The sequence below is a fragment of the Mixophyes fleayi genome, chromosome 4 (genome assembly GCF_038048845.1).
Source record: "Mixophyes fleayi isolate aMixFle1 chromosome 4, aMixFle1.hap1, whole genome shotgun sequence".
Taxonomy (NCBI): domain Eukaryota; kingdom Metazoa; phylum Chordata; class Amphibia; order Anura; family Limnodynastidae; genus Mixophyes; species Mixophyes fleayi.
The window spans coordinates 161,495,417-161,512,914 of record NC_134405.1 but is presented as its reverse complement, the minus strand read 5'-3'; the positions used below and the strand labels follow the sequence as shown (position 1 = coordinate 161,512,914).

At 38.4% G+C, this 17,498-nt stretch overlaps 1 protein-coding gene across 1 annotated transcript in view; it reads left to right on the top strand.

The window, feature by feature from the left end:
* The window catches only part of GNAI1 (G protein subunit alpha i1), a 52,371-nt gene that overhangs the window by 16,475 nt on the left and 18,398 nt on the right, over positions 1-17,498 (top strand). The window contains exons 2-4 of the mRNA XM_075208710.1: positions 15,197-15,239; positions 16,062-16,203; positions 17,034-17,191. Coding sequence (XP_075064811.1) covers positions 15,197-15,239; positions 16,062-16,203; positions 17,034-17,191 — 343 coding nt within the window. The remainder of the gene's footprint in view (positions 1-15,196; positions 15,240-16,061; positions 16,204-17,033; positions 17,192-17,498) is intronic.

Genomic DNA, 17,498 nt, shown 5'->3' with positions numbered 1-17,498 from the left:
CAAGCTGCAGCGCCACCTGCTGGGCAGAGTTATACACTCACCTATATATTTCTTGAAGGAGAAGTGACAGTTGGGAGTGGTTGGTGGTTGCCGGGGGTGACAGTGGGGAGTTTTTAACACCTTAAGTAGCTTGATGAAGGATATGAAGATGAAGGATGAGGTGATGGAGAAAAATGATGAGGTGGTGACATGTGGACAAAACCACGTTAAAAAAGGGCGCTTGCGTCGGGAAGTAACGCTCTTCCCCTGAGGAGGCCTGGGCTAGGCCCAAATGCATGACAAGAACCTTTTTAACACCTTAAGTAGCTTGATTTGACTAGAATGCATGAGTATCATGCACGGATTAACTTGTATAAAGAATATGGTTCACAGTTTCTGCAGGTATTTCAATTAAAACAGGGATTGAAAGAAAAAATGATTTCCTGCCTTAACCCCATTGATGAATGTTGCTGGGAGTCCATATTTAACTCTGATAAATACCATGTTAAACTGTTTAAGTTCTATATTGCAATTGGAACTTTATATAATGGCTATATACAAATTTAAGAGGTTTTGCTGCTCTGTCATTTTTCATTTTCTACCAGACCAAGCCTATTATTATGCTTTCAATTGTTCAGACCCCACACCCTGCAACGAGGCTATATCTAAGTTGTTGAATTGTGAAATGATTGTATGCATGCCAATTAAGTTTGAGAAAACATTTATCTATAAAGTATTTCACAAGAAATTCTGGCCAAGTAGATCTCGTTAACTCCAGAGTCACCACCTTAAACTGTATGTTTGTGTGTGTGTACATATCTATGTTACGGTGAAACACCGAAATTGGAGAATGTCGACTTTCACCAGTGAATGTCAACATTCACATAGTCGCTTGGTGTATGTCCGAAATATTTGTTAAATATCCTTATTTCTGACTTACACCGGTGAATGTCGACATTCACCATGCACTAATGGTGAATGATGAACATGTTCGAGATTCATATTTCTTTCTCCGTAGTTCAGTCGCGATAAATTTTCGCCTCTCTTTTTGAGAGGAATGATTAGGAACTTTAATTCACAGTACATTTAAAATAAGATACGAAAATAATAGAAGGTAAAAACTTACTCAATTATACAGTACATTCAAAATGTTCAGAAAGTATTTTCGAGTACTTTTCTTGAGAAAAATAAAAACAATTGTCTTCTCGTTTACTCGCAATTAATGCATTTAACTTTTCAAGAAAAAGATCACAATCCAATCCAGTATCCATTCTGTATAAATTAGGGTATCGGAAAAAATGAAGAAAACGATGCTCTCCCCAATAAATCTTGCATAAGACTGACGAAGCTCACTCATTCCACCAGAACACGGGATTTGACAGGAAACAACCTGTCGCCTATATGTCGGCTCCTCCCTTTTCGTCCTTCACCAGAGCATGTCTGTGATTGTCGACATACACCAGTGAGGGTCCGAATGTACAAGAATGTAATGAAATATTCGATCTTTCACCGACGTATTTGGTGTTTGTTGACATTCACTGGTGAAAGTCGACATTCTCCAATTTCGGTCTTTCACGGTAACATCTATATATCAAAATATATCTATCTATATACATACATACATAACGATCAGCCACAACATTAAAATCATCTGCCTAATATTCTGTTGGTCCCCCTCGTGCTGCCAAAACAACTGACCCGTCGAGGCATGTACTCCACAAGACCTCTGAAGGTGTCCTGTGGCATTTAGCACCAGGACATTAGCAGCAGATGGTTTCAGTCCTGTAAGTTGCGAGGTGGAGTCTCCATGGCTCTTACTTGCTTTTCCAGCACATCCCACAGATGCCTGATCTATTGAGATCTGGGTAATGTAGAAACCAGGTCAACCCTTTGAACCCTGTCATGTTCCTCAAACCATTTCTGAACAATTTGCACAGGGTACATAATCTTGCTAAAAGAGGCCACTGCTATTACCAAATACTGTTGCCATGAAGGGGTGTACTTGGTCTGCAACAATGTTTAGATAGGTGGTACATATCAAAGTAACCTCCATATGAATACCAGGACCCAAGGCTTCCCAGCAGATCATTGCCCAGAGCATAACACTGCTTCCGCTCGCTTGGCTTCTTCCCATAGTGCATCCTGGCGACATAGAAAGATGTCAGAAAACCCAGTGCATCGCTGCTGACTGTTTAGAGGGCCCATTTTGACACTGTCCCTGCCGAAAGTGGCTACAATGGGCATAAGAGCGTAGAGTGGTGGAAGAATCATGTTTTCTTTTACAACATGTGAACAGCGGGGTAAGTGTGCATCGCTTACCTGGTTAAGAGATGGCACCAGGATGCACTATGGGAAGAAGGCAAGCCGGCAGAGGCAGTGTATTGCTCCTAGCCAATGTGATGGGATGTGCTGGAAAAACAAGTCTGAACCATGGAGGCCCCACCTTGCAACTTAAAGGATCTGTTGCTAATGTCTTGGTGCCAGATACCACATGACACCTTCAGAGATCTTGTGGAGTCCATAGCTCGATGGGTCAGTAAGAGGATCCTACACAATATTAGACATGTTGTGATATATATATTAGAGAGAGAGAGATCTCAATCATTAGATCAAGCCATAGCTGGGAAAGTAAGGTGATGTTCCCAGGAAAGCTATAGTACAGTGCTTGTTGTGTAAAATATATGTATGTCAAACAGTAGTAAGGAATGTTAGGTAATGTTCCCAGGAAAATTAGAGTAGATTGCTTGTTGTGTAAAGTGGAGAGTGAAAATGCTGTCATCGTGTGACCAACATCTACAAAACCTGATGTTGTTTCAGAACAACTATACCTGTAGTTTGTTTTAAGAATTCCATAATTTCAAAGTGTACATGAAATCTTAAATTAAGCACTGTTACATTTATATGCTGATGTGTGTTAGGAGATGTAATAGTCCTGCTCTTGCTGGATGACCTGGTGTCTCAAAAAGAACCTGTCGCCAATTTTGAGATTTGTAATTTTATTTTGTATTTATTCAGTATTTTTATTTATTAAAAAAAGGTGGTTTTTAATAATAATGATATTAGGGCTGAAGGTAGCTTTATTATATTGACTAGATTATTTAATGTGATTGCACTACATTGGTTTAGCCAGTAATTACTTCTCCATTTCTTATTCTACATAGGAAAATGTATTTTTATTTATATTTAATTAAGGTCTTAGGGTTTAATTGGAACAAAAAGAGTCTTCTGTTTTTATTTCACACTTTTTTTTTTTTTAACCAAAGGGAGAACTGTAGGAATAATGAGCAGCTCAATTAGGTCTCCCATTTTTTTTTTTTTATTGCTAATAGATTCAATGCACATCAGACCTATTAGTATCTGCATGGATCTGATAGCAATGTCTTGCCTGTGGAAGTGAAGTCTACTATCTCATGCAAGCGATGATGCCTTTCTACCAGTAGAATGTCACTGGGATTGTCTTTGTCAGTATATGCGTTTAGTACTTGGGCACTGTCGCTGCACCCAGAGACTGCATGATGCCCATTTTCTTTTAAAAATGTCAATCTCTAGTTAGGCCCTATGAAGTTTCTAAATGCCATTTTGTGTGAAGGGTTTAAAAAGGAACAAAACTTCTGTCTTGTATTAGTTACAAGTAGGGTTATACGTTTTGGTTCGGTCTCCTTAGTAATGAGTGCCCTGTTTTGAGTGGTGAATTTTTACAGGTGCATTTAAAGAAGACATTTAGTAATTACTTATATTTTGATGTTTTCTGTGTTTCCAGGGTTTTCAAATATATGGTGGAAAAAATTGAAAAAATATTTCTGCAAAGAAATTTAATGCATTGATGTCTGTTTCCTATATACAGATTATTTTAAACAAATTGTGTTTAAACTTCTTTGTCACTGGTATTTTATACAAATGACAAATTAAGGCCTTCTGGTGCCATTTTAGCTTTAGGGATGGGGGTGTTTACAATTGTGGTGTTTGTTTGTTTTTTTGGGGGGGGGGGGGGGTAACATATTCTTTAAAAACCTTATTTGATTTTTTCTTTTAGTAAAAATAAGTCTTAGCTTAAAAAAAAAGTTATTGTTTGTAATTTACATAGTTCAAAAGAAAAGAGTCTGTAGTAAATGGCATAGGTAAAGAATTTGTGTACAGCCCTAATGTGCATACTAAAGACTGATGAACCTATTCATGTCTACATATAGGGCCTGAAAACTGTTCCATAGGTAATAGCAGCCTATAAAGAAACTTTCATTACTTTTCTAACACTCTGGACACACCAGCTTTTCTGTACCTGTAGAACAGTGATCAGCATTTTGCCTTGATGTGATGTTATAAAAAGTTAGCTGCAATTTTACAATACATTTCTTCTTTTGCATATGTAATACATAGAATGTACAGGTTCAGAAAGTGCAATATTTTCTTAATGAAATCATGGTCAGCTAGCATAAAGACTATAAAGGGCTTTGTAGTGTTTTCCAAATTTAAATAGTACTAAACTGAAATATATTCTGCACATTGGTAAATTGTTAATTGTTCTCATTATTCATAGAGGTCAGGTGTCAAGGCTGGAAGCTTTTGATACCTGTTTAGGGGAGAAAAACATGCATTTTTTAAGTGTTAATGAAATCCCCCCCCCTACAAGTTTTACAGCACATTCTCTCCCTGAATCCATTAGTAAGGGGATACCCCTTTTCAGTTACTTTTACAGTGTAAACCAAACTGATGGCAGGATGATGATGGCTGTCGGTTGTCTGCTACCATTGATAACCTGCCTTCAGATCCATGCTTTGTTGCAGCAGTACGAGCGGGACTGACTAAAGAATAGAGTAATGTAGGTGTTTCAGAGAAACATCATAGTTGGAAGGCATAAGAACCTTCTCTTAATGCAATAACCAGGCTTGAGTTCTCAAATAAGGGCTTATTTAACCTATCAATTGATGTTCTTTTCAGCCGCAACCTTACAACTGAAAATGGCATTACAAATTTGAGTAATGGCTTCTTATGGACTTGTTCCCACCATTGCTTTCTAAAATTTAAGTTTGCTTCTAAAGTTTTTTAGGATGTGTCATGACTTAATGGTTTAATAGATTTATATTGGTAAAAGCACAGTACATGGGAAATGTAAAAAAAAAAAAAAACATTTACAAGCATTCTACCCATTTTCCAAGTATCTATCTGTGTGAACGAATCCTATGGACTCTGACATCCAACCTCTATTTAAAGGATAGTACAAATACAGACAGCAGCAGCTACTTATGTAGCTGCACTAATTCTGCAGCGTTGTACAGAGAAGTCCCTCACATCAGTCCCCGTCCCATTGGAGCTTACAGTCTAAATTCCCTAACATATACACAGACCAAGAGAGACTGAGGTCAAATTAATAGCAGCCAATTAACCTACTAGTATGTTTTTGGAGTCTATAATGTATTTTGGTTGAGGTCGGTCAGTAATTACTAATATCCATAGTTCTTGCTGATGAGCTTCCAAGCGTAACCATGTTAATACTTATAGTTTACTAGTTGAAATGGTCAGAGGTGATTTTGTTTTGCTAAATAAAGGCATTTAACATGTTTAGATTATTGTAGTTATTTTCCATTTGCTAAATTTAGTAAGTGGAATTTATTATCTGTTTGAACTAGTATCGGCTTTGTAATACACAATCCAGTATCGCTCAGCACTGGCTATCTTGCTTCATTTTGATTTTGCCAGTTAGCGCTAGTATGATCATAGCAAAATGTAGTCTTTTGAGAATTGAATTTCCGGTTACTTTATTTCTCAGCTATTGAGATTTTTATTTATTGCACATAGCAAAGCTAAATGATATTGATTATATTGTACAGATTAATCTGCAAGGTATCAAAATATTGCTTTGTGTTATATTCAGTTCTCAATAATCTTTTTGTACCTCTGGAGGACATTATTCTGGAAATAATTTAGCCCATTAAGATCAAATAATATAAACACAGCAGGAATGATTCTAGAAGAGATTTCAGGATTGTGTGTCACTGAAACGGCAACTTTAAATGCTTCAGTACTTGCAAAATAAATATCTTGATGCTTATAGTACAGATTCCTGGTTAACTTCAAAGCAGAACATTTTTTGAATTTTTGTTCATTAGATACTTGTAGTTCTGTTTTAGAAAGGAGGGGGTGGGGCTATATTTACATACAAGGAGTTGCAGTGGGTCTTTACATTCCTCAGAAATTTTTGAGAGCCAATACCCCAGAACTGTGTATATGTGTCTTTGATTCCTTACCAGTGTTCATTATTGTCATTTTAAATGAGAATGCAATGCATTTCGAGTATTCAAAGGCTCTATTTGTACTCGACCCACTCAAGGATGTTGTGGATAAAGCACTATTGGTAGGGAAAATAGTTGTGGACACTGCAGACTAGAGAAATACATTACATTCATTTTACTGGTCACATTCTGAATGTTTATTTTGTTCTGTTTGCTTAGGTTGATGTTACATGCAACATTTATATTGTTTTCTCATTCTGGATTTTTGTTTTCACCAAAGTCTTTGTTTTTATTTTTTGTGTGTTTTTGATGCCCCTGGCACACGTGCCAGATGTGGCACTTCGACCATTTCTTTCTGGCACTCCGGAGCTCTGCAGCTGCCTTACTAAAGCAGCCAAAGATAGCCGCAATGCAACAGTTCCATTTTGATAATCTTCGGCTGTTTTAATAAAGCAGCTCCATGGTTCCCTTGTGGAACGAATGGTGTGTGGATGTGCGTGGTGAGTCTCTAGAGAGTAAATATGAGGCATAATATCACATACACACATATACAACTGGCACTCCTGGGCTTGAAAATATTTTTTCTGGCACACTGACAGAAAAAGGTTGCCGAGCCCTGCCCTATGATATGACCAATAACTGCACTGCTCAAGCAATTGTTCCAATGTGCTGCTTATCCAAGGACGACATGCAATGCGTAAACAAATTATTCTGATTTCTATCATTGTATAAACTCCTGTAAATTTACTAAAGCTGGGTACGCACTACACTGTTTTCGTCCAATAATCGGCTCAAACAGCCGACATACGACCGCTCATTCAAAAGTCTGGTCAGTGTGTGCAGTGACACGATGGTCGAAAGTCTGCCCAAATGGACTATTCTCGCCTCATTTGGTTGGTCGTACCATTTAATATTTTCGTTCCAATCTCGTTACCACTGTGCAGTGTGTATGAACTTCCGACGGATCCACGACAATCCTCCGATACTTCCTCAACCTGGGGGTGTGTGTATGCAAATTTTTATGTCAATCCCAGTCCCACGTGGTGCGGAATCCGCACATCACTGTGTTTTGTATCGATGTATATTGCACCTGTCTGGCTGCAGACCATTACACTTGTGTAAAGCACGTGTGTTATTACCCTTTGCGTCTCTGTATTCATATTTATTTTTTATACACTTATACCTTTATAACCTATTACATTTATATTAACCTTTATTAACCTATAATTGTGAAGTAATAATTTACAATCTGCCTCATAAATACTCTCATTTTCTCACCTTTCACACTGCTCGAGATCAGTTTATATCTATATTTTGGTCCCTGTGGCGAAATCGCAATAGTAGCGGGCTTAACCTCCGAGCATTCTGGAAAACAGGTGCCATTTTGGTTATTATAACGGTACAGGTATGTGCCCAAGGCATTCACATGTCTCTGAAATACCTTCGTGTAGAACTTCTTTAGTATATTTTTCTTGTTCAATTTCTCCTTGTTTGCTAACATTAGTGGTATCGGTGATATCTAAACAGGCCTTCTCACCGTTAAATCTTCGTTCTGACTAAATTAGGTTATAAATTAGCATTTTAGCACATCTACTACATCTACAATACGGGTACACTACATCTGCTACTGACCTTTTTTAATGTCGTCCTGGTCCAGTACTTTTACCATCATCTCCACCGCTCTTGGGCTCATTGGATTTGCTTTTTGCTCTTCTTGAGTATCTCCATCCCCCACCTTAACGTTTCCAACATTTTTTGGCCCTTCCAGCACCATCTCTGACTCTATCTCCGTCTCCTCACCCGCGACCCCCACTGACACCTTCTCCTCACCCGCAATCCCCACTGTCACTTTCTCTGTCTCCATCTTCTGACGCTCCTCGGCGCCAAACAGATTCCTCTGTCATTTTATACACTCAGACATGGGCGTTTGTTTCTGCTGTGGACCAATCAGCGATGATGCATACAAAGGGGTTTTATTATTTATTTATTATTAGGGAATATTCATTGCATTCCACTTTAGTAGTTGAATGTTTTTCTAAATGTAATGTATATTACTAAACTTCTGTTTTATAGAAATGAAGGGAGTTAACTATAGCTAAAGCTCTGCCCCTTTATACTAATGTCTTCGGTATCTCGTACATTTCCCCGCAAATGTCGCTGCAGTGTGTACGGAATTTAAATCATTGTTCACGACAACATGGCTGTAAAAAGTTGCTAACGGGACGTCCGCTCTTCCCTTTCTCGTCCTAAATAAGGCTAGTGTGTATGCAGTCCATGGACCGAGCGATCGGAACATCGATCGCATGTAAAATCGCTCGGCATAAAAAGTTCAGTATGCTCAACAAGTGAAATTATATATAGTATGTATGTGTATCGTAATATTTGTTTTCCAATGCTATTTGGTACACTTTCACACTTCTTTAGGTCTGTGAAAGTTTATCAAGTAGCACCAAAGATGTACAAGAACAACATTAGTCATCAGAATATATCAGCTTAAAATATAAGTTATTACAAACTTCTGTTTCTGTCAATCCAGATATCCATGGGACTATTTGCTACACTCTATCCCAAGGCTAAATTTGATTAAGATGACACAGGATAATCAGAAACTCATTTGGGATGATGTGGGATAACTAATGCTTTATCAGAATTCCTGTTTTAAAAAAGAAAACAGGAGGGATGAGGCTGAAAGGGATAGAACTATGTATTTTTAATCATGGAATACATGACAACTATTTGTTACAGAGTGCAAATAAATATTGGGCAAGCTGCCATTTCAATACATCAGGTGCCATTGTTGAAATCGTATGCATATTTTATTAATATTTAAAAGAATGAAATAGTTTTGCACACTGTGTAATATACTTTTGATTTAAAATTGAGAGATCATGCAATTAATACTAGCAATTGTTTGAATGAAAATTGTTAGGTTTCTAAATGTTTCTTATGTTATTGACATTTCTTAACCAATCAATAACATTGAGTCTAGTCTTTAACTTATTTCTTGGTACATAGTTTCAATTTTCATTTACTAAGCTACTTAATTACAACATATATTGTATGCATCTGGAAGTACATTGTTGTACAATTGCTCATCAAACAGAGAATAAAATTATATAGGTTTCTAAGTATTGTAAACCTTATATCCTGTACTATATCCAGTTCAGCTGGCAACACAGAGCATATATCAGTATGACTCAATACATTTTGTAGTTTTCTTGATGCAATAGCTGTATTTAATTTTATAAATGGATTGGGGAATGCATATACTAATACAAATCTGCCTATTGTGTAATATAGACATTGCTTCATAATGTGTGTGTTTTCCCTCCTATAGCCATCCAGAAAATATTGATGGCTAAGAAATTGAGAATTATACTCACCGTTAATTTCCTTTCCTTGACATACTCCATGGCATCCCTTACAGTGGGTTAATAGTCTGATCAGCTAGTATAGACAGGAAAGGATTTGCCCCACCTGGACCCTATTTAAGGAAGTTCCTCCTCTTCCTCAGTGTCTTTTGTAACTTCCCAAGCCGTCCCATAAACATAACTATTAGAACAAGGATGGGAAAATATAGGGCTGCCATGCAGTATGTCAAGGAAATGAAATTAACGGTGAGCATAAATCTCAATTTTCCTTTCCCAACTCCACACTAGCCCTTACAATGGGATATACCAAAGCAGTACAATAGTCGGCAGGGCAATAAAAACCAACACCTTTTAATACAGTGAAACCAAAAATTATTTACACCGCTTGCTGGATAATTTTTCTTCCAAACTGTCTCTCCTTAGAGGCTGAAATGTTAAGCAGATATTGCTTAGAAAAAGTGTGCATCGACGACCATCCAGCTACCTTACAGATGTCTGTTGCCGATCCATGGGTTCTATGTGCCCAGGAGGCCGCTACCACCCTAGTTGAATGCGCCTTCAGTATCCTAGGTACTTCATCCCTTTTCCCCTGTAGGCCTATGCAATCATTTCTCTAATCCACTTCGTTAGAGGGAGCCATTTGAGAGGGATAACCTGCAATGGTTCGAAGGGGTCAGCGGTCAAGGCATCCAGGACAATATTAAGGTCCCAGGGGGCTAAGAATGTTCTCACTCCTGGTCGTAACCTCTTCAGTGCCTGAAAGAATTTGAAGATGAGACCCTGAGATAACAGCTTGGTATCAAGCAAGATGTTAAGAGCCGATATTTGCACCTTTAGTGTAGATGGTGCTAGTCCTTTAACTAAACCATCTTTAAGAAACGCTTAATACATATGGAACACTGTCGGACATGGGATCCTTTGCCATGTTCCCGGCCCAACAAATTAATTAATTACAGAATTTGGAAAAAATTATAGAGGAATTATTTTTCCCTGCCTGAATTAGAATGTTGTCTGAAACACTTTTGGATTTATTTCCATAATCGCTGCTCATTCTCCACGCCATCAAAACAAGAGGGTCCGAATTTAGATGCAGAACCCGGACCCTGAGGTCTGGGCTACCTGGCAACGGCCATGGATGTTCCCGCAACATCCTCCATGCTACTGCAAACCAAGGACGTCGCGGCCACGCCGGGAGGACTGCTACCTTTTCCTTCCTTATCTTTCTGAGTACCTGAGGGATTATTGGAAAGGGAGGAAACACATATACCAGCTTGAAGTTTCAGTGTATTGACAGGGCATCTATCCCTAGAGCCCTGTTGTCTCTCTGACGGGAGTAGAAGAGGGGTACTTTGGCATTGTTCCCTGTGGCCATCAGGTTTATTTCTGCCGTTCCAAATCTGCATCGAATAAGTAGAAAAACCTCTTTGTGCAACTCCCATTCTCCTGGGTGCATTTGGTGTCTGCTTAAATAGTTTGTCTTTGTCTGCCACGTGAAGGGCTGAGAGAGATCTCAGGTTCGTCTCTGGCCATGCCATTAGTGTGGTTATTTTGGCCAGCATTGCTCGGCTCTTGGTACCACCCTGCTTGTTTATAAAGGCTACCACAGTCTCGCAGATGTTTTGCTCGTAGATGGGACATCAGGAGAGTCACACCTTGCTTTCTCAGGCCTCGGAGTTGCCATCAGCTTAGTGACTGTCTTGCCGATCTTGAGAGGTTGATTTTGGAATCTAGAGACCCCACTGTGCGATCCCATTGTGCAAAGAGGTTTGCTTGAAGATTTCTCACGCCATCTTGCCCTTGGAAGGATTTCTATTGTTGAGGAAAACATTCCTAGGAGGCGAAGACAGGTTTGTGCTGAAACTCGAGGTTGAATCTGAACTTGATGCGCTAAGGACTGGATTTTGTCCAATCTTTCTTGAGAGAGACAGACCTTGTCCATTTTTGTATTTATTTGCACTCCTAGAAACACAAGCTGTTGTGATGGTGTCAGATGGCTTTTTGATACATTGATTAACCAACCGTGCCATTGCAGAAACTGAATTGCTTGGGATGTAATCTCCAAGGCCGCTTCTTTTGACTTTGCTGAAATCAGGATACGGCCACAAAGCCACTCCTCTCTCCCTGAGTGCCGCTATGAGAACTATAAGGACTTTGGTGAATGTTCTTGGAGACCTGGAAAGGCAAGTAAACTGGAAATGGCGTCCCTAAATGCAAAATCTCAGGAATTGCTGGTGATGGGTCATGATCGGGATATGAAAATAAGCTTCCTTTAGGTCTGTTGCCGTCGGAAAATCTCCTGTTTCTACCGCTTTGAGGATTGAGTTGATAGACTCCATCCAAAAGTGCTTTGCTTCCACATAGTAAATGAGAGCTCGTAAATCTAGTACTGTTCTGAAGGCACTTAATGCTTTCTGGACGAGGAACTGTCTGGAATAGAATCCCATGTTTTCCTGATTTGTCGTTACTGGTACGATAGCCTCTGTTTTCACTAGTCCTTTTTGGCTTTCTTCCAATGCTTGCTGTTCCAAGAAGGACTTGGGACTTCTTGACTGGACAAACCTGTTTCTTTTTGGCCGGGTATGGAATTCTATGACATATCCCCTATCTCCTGGACCCACTTGTCTTGTGTGGTCTGATTCCAAATATTTGCAAAGCGTGATATCCTGCCGCCCACTGGAGTTAGTGGAGGCTGGATCTGTAGATAGTTATTGGGCTCTTTGCTGTCCTTGTTTCCCGCTTTTGGGTCTGAAGGGCTAAAAGGGCTGTCTTGCCATATAACTTTGGTGTCTGGAATATTGTTTCCCAGGCCTATAGGCACGGGTTTCTTTAAACTGTTGCCTTGGAGAGTAAGAGAGGAAACTACTCCCCTTTCTGTCTTGTGGTAGACTATTAGCATTACCAAACTTGCTAACCTCTACATCAGATTATCCAGTTTTTTGCCAAACAAGAAATTACCTTGATATGGAATCGTTGTCAGACGGTTCTTGGATTGATGATCTGCCGCCCATGGATGTAACCAAGGTGCTCTTCTCGCCACAACTGCCGAGGCCATGCTCTTGGAAGAGAACACAATCGTATCCAATTAGGCTTCACACAAGAAATGAATGCTTTTTTGCATAACCTCTAAGGATTTTAGAAGATACAATCTATTTATTTTATCTTCAATATCTGTATGTGACATGCCGTCCCACAGCCTAAGGGCTCTTGCTACCGAAGCCATGGCTATCCCAAACTTTATGCCTGAGGAAATGTGTAATTTCCTGAAGGAAGTCTCCATTCTCCTATCCATGGCGTCTTTCAAAGGTCCCCCATCATCCCACGGGAGAGTGGTACTTGAGGATAAGCCGGCTATGGCTGAATCCACCTTGGGTACCGAACACACATGTGACTAAGGCTTGCCATTCCTTAGCGATCAAGTCTTTTATCACCTTATGGGTATGAAACACTCTAGATTTTACTTGGTGTTCCGAAAACAATTCTTCCCAAAGTTTGACCGGAACTGTCGGTTCCTCAATGCCTAGAGATTTGTTAATATGCTTGATTATAACATTCACAGTATCCAAATTAAACATTCTGGGATTTCACCTCAGTCTCACTCTCTGACTCCGATTCCTACTCCTGAGGGGGACTGAATGTTTCAGAGGATACACAGCCTGTCTCCAGAGGAACACCATAAACCTCAGATAAGCCCTCTCGAATAAAATAACAAAACAAAAAACGGTACACTACACTACCCTGTCATACACGCTGAGACAGGAAAAGAAGACACTGTGGAAGAGGAGAAGCTGCCTTTTAAAGGGTCCAGGTGGGGCAAATCTTTTCCTGTCTAAACTAGCTGATCAGGGTATTAACCCGTTGTAAGGGCTGCCATGGAGTTGTGAAAGGAAATATTAGTGAGGACCGATTTTGAAGTTATGGTAACTGTGGGTCTTCAATAAACATTAAAGTTGACATGAAACGGACTTTAATTGTACACATGGCGCACACTTTTGTATTGACCTTCTACTGGTATAAGCTTTTTTTTGTATTAATTGTAAGTCTTTTTTTGTTAGTTGCACTTATTTGGCTATTGGCTTTCTACACATGATTATTAGTTGTAATAGTTTAGATAGTTTCTTGAAGTGTTCTATTTATTGCAGTAATGTTGACCAAGCAGATATTGCTCCATGTGAGGGAAAAATATGGGTCCCATAAAACAATGTCTATGCGTAACTCTTGATGTTGGTTTATATCAGCCATTGATTGTATACAATTGATTTGCAAATATGTCTATAAAGGCCACAATTACATCTAACTTATGAGTTATCTTGTCTGTTTTAGATATTCCTGAGCCCAAATTCACATAGTTCCCTGTCTTATTATTACTATGCTGTCTGTGCTTGAAAAAATCATCCCCTTAAATTATTTGTTTGTATGAGTCACAAATAACCTCTGACAGAGTTAGTGTATTTTGTTTTTTATTGTTGGGCGCACATTCTGTTTTAAGGACTTAAGAAAAATCTTTTTGCAGGTTCATAATTTTGCTAAATAAATAATATAATACAATATTTTCTTTCATCATTTGCTGCAGAAGGAGGTTGTGAGCAGAAGATGCAGTGACTGTAGCTTCTGATATGTCCTCCCGCTGCATAGCCTGGGTTTGTGACTTTCTCAGGGGCTTATACCTTATTTACTAGTGTTTACTGTATTATCTATCTTCCCTTTATCTTGGAAATGTTCATTAAAACATGGATGTTGGTTAGATTTTTTTACTTTGCAAGAATAACTCCTCATAATAATAATTATTGTGTTTAATTTAGGAATACAAAAGAAAAGTCTGGCTTTTAATGCATGTTTAACATTAATTTTTAATTATTATAAAATTGTATTTGTAATTTTAGCTTCTGAAAGCAATCGCTCTGTCTTGCACACTAATATTTCAGAAAAATCTGAATTTGGATTTACCCAAACTCAAATCTTGCTAATAATCTTGATGATTGGACTGAAACCCTTTTGATCCCTGGCTTTATTGAACCTAGATGAGTATAATATATGTACTGTTTTCTATAGCTTCCCTTGTTCCACTGCATCAAACCATTTCTGTTCTTCTGCAACTCTGATATTCCTAAGCACGTATTCCAATCTCTTTGTCTTCAGCCTTGAGTGTGTTATTAGTTAATGTTGTCTTGTGGTCATTTGCCCCACTTTTAAATAGTCAGATTTGTGTACGTTTTGATAGAATTCAACATAACCAGACTTGGTAGATGATCTTCATTGGACGTTGGGCCAAAGGATCACATGGCAAGGGGCCCTGTGCATTCAACACCACTAATGATGTGTGATAAGTAGCCAACCAGAGTTTCCAGTTTGCTTTTTCAAAATCTTAGTGATTTTTTGGGGGGCTAGACAGGTAGTTTGAAATAAACAAAGCAGTATCTGGCTACTTTGATCAAAATTGAACACATTTGTTTTACAAAATGAAACCATGTGCCTTCAGTCTTCTTTTGGCAATTAAAAATGTCCCGTTCTTGTGTATGAAATATGAGTAGCTTACTGTCCTGAAATTAGAGTTTAGGGTGTGGTTTGTTTTACAGAAACTCTTCATTAATGCTGTAATTTTGTTTTTCATGTGTATTTCAGGAGCTGGAGAATCAGGGAAAAGCACAATCGTCAAACAGATGAAGTAAGCATGTTTTATGCTGAGGGATTCTTACAGTTTAAAGCAGGGGTGTCCAACCTTTTAGCTTCCCTGGGCCACATTGGAAGACGACGAGGTGGTTTGGGCCGCACATAAGATACACTAACAATAACGATAGCTGATCATCCAAAAAACCATAGAAAACATAGTTAACATCTGTGACCCCAAATTGTCACCTGTTTTGATAATTACACCACTATGTTAGTTAAGGGATAACTTATAATGGGCCAAAGAGAATAATATATAATGCCCCATGAGTCATACAAGTAGAAGTATGTAGCAGGGAGATAAGGTCCATGATGCTCCAGGACCAGGTGACTTTTATTCACTTGTCAGCGTCCCTTGAAATAATAAAAAAAATCCCCCTTAACTTACCTTTTAATCGGCTTGTTCTCCTGTCCTCTTCTCTTCTTTTCTCCAATTCTGTGCTGCTGATTGTTCTTCTCGCGCGGGTGTCTCCTCTGTGCTGCGCTCCGCAATGGATGTTGGGCGTGATGACATCATGCCCGACATTCACTGCGAACACCACACGGAGGAGAAGAAAAGGGAGGGAGCTGGAGTACCAGCTGACGTGACCGCAAGGTACGGTTTTTTTTTTTTTTTTGCAGGATTTTTTTTTCCCATTAACAGCGCTACCCCCTTGCCACAACCAAAACTCCTTCTGGGCCACATTTACAGGCGTGCCGGGCCGCATACGGCCCGCGGGTTGGACAACCCTGGTTTAAAGTATAATAAAAATAATGTCTTTCAACATCATAAAGTAATCACTTTGTCTTCTGGCTAAATTTTACAATTTTAATTCTACAGAATTATCCATGAAGCTGGCTATTCAGAAGAAGAATGTAAACAATACAAAGCTGTGGTATACAGTAACACTATACAGTCCATTATTGCCATTATTAGAGCAATGGGCAGATTGAAGATAGATTTTGGTGATCCAACAAGAGCAGTAAGTATTGCTTATAGGGTCTAACTATATATATATATATATATATATATATATATATATATATATATATATATATATATATATATATGTATATATATATATATATGTATGTCTCGTTATGTTGAAAGCATGTCTTCATTATAAAGCTGATAGTCATAAGTCATTTGTATTTGCTACCCAGCAAACTCTTATGTGTCAGACAATTCATTGTGCACAAAAGTTTCATCTAGTGGCTGTATTCGAGCAATCTGTAGATCATTTGTGGTACTAGCATACCAATTGTGAGTTGGTGTATCAGGATTAAAAACGCTTGTTCCTTCATTTCCGTTTTATACATTTCCTTCAATATATTTATACTTATGGTATCAAAATGTATTTACGGTAATAAAGAATTATATGAAACTATTATGTGTTAATTGTTTGCACTTTACTTCTACAGTTATAAGTTTGATTAGTTGAGTAATGGCATAGTCTGCATTATTTTAATTCACAGGCTCTGCATTTCCTGACCAGCATGCTTTGGGTCACAGGAGACAGTATGGCTCATTTCAGTGCTTTATAGGTGTCTGGTCTGATGTCTATATCAATCTTTGCCTGACAAAACATAAAGACATAAATCTGCACTTGAACACAATATTTACTAATGGTTACAAAGAGCCTTTTATGTGCACAGTCCCCTGAACTTATGCTGAGTATAAATGATATTCATGTTAAAAATATAATTTTGTCTGTGTAATGTTGGTGTATTAGAAATACTTGCTTAGGTTTAAATAAAATATCTAGTAAACATAAAGTGTTTATTTTATACTTATTTATATTTTTTTTTACAGGATGATGCACGACAACTTTTTGTATTGGCTGGGGCTGCAGAGGAAGGATTTATGACGGCTGAGCTGGCTGGAGTCATCAAACGTTTATGGAAAGATGGTGGGGTACAGGCCTGTTTTAACAGATCAAGAGAATACCAACTGAATGACTCTGCAGCATAGTGAGTATATACCTTCCTTTTACAAATAAAATACATAAGCGTTACTATCCCTAAAAGTAAGGGTTATTGTAACAATCACAAATGTATATGCAGTAGTACTGTCCATGGCAAGCTTAAATATAATTTTATGTCCTTTCTCATAGTAAGTTGTTATCCTACGTTAGCAACCATTTTAAAATGTGATAAATTTAACTACAAGATCTCAATTACAGATAAAACCAAAATATTGTTAGTATCTCCTTTTTATATAAACAGTTTGTTGCCTTAGGTGGATTTATGACAGATAGCAGCCTATGTTTTAACTGGT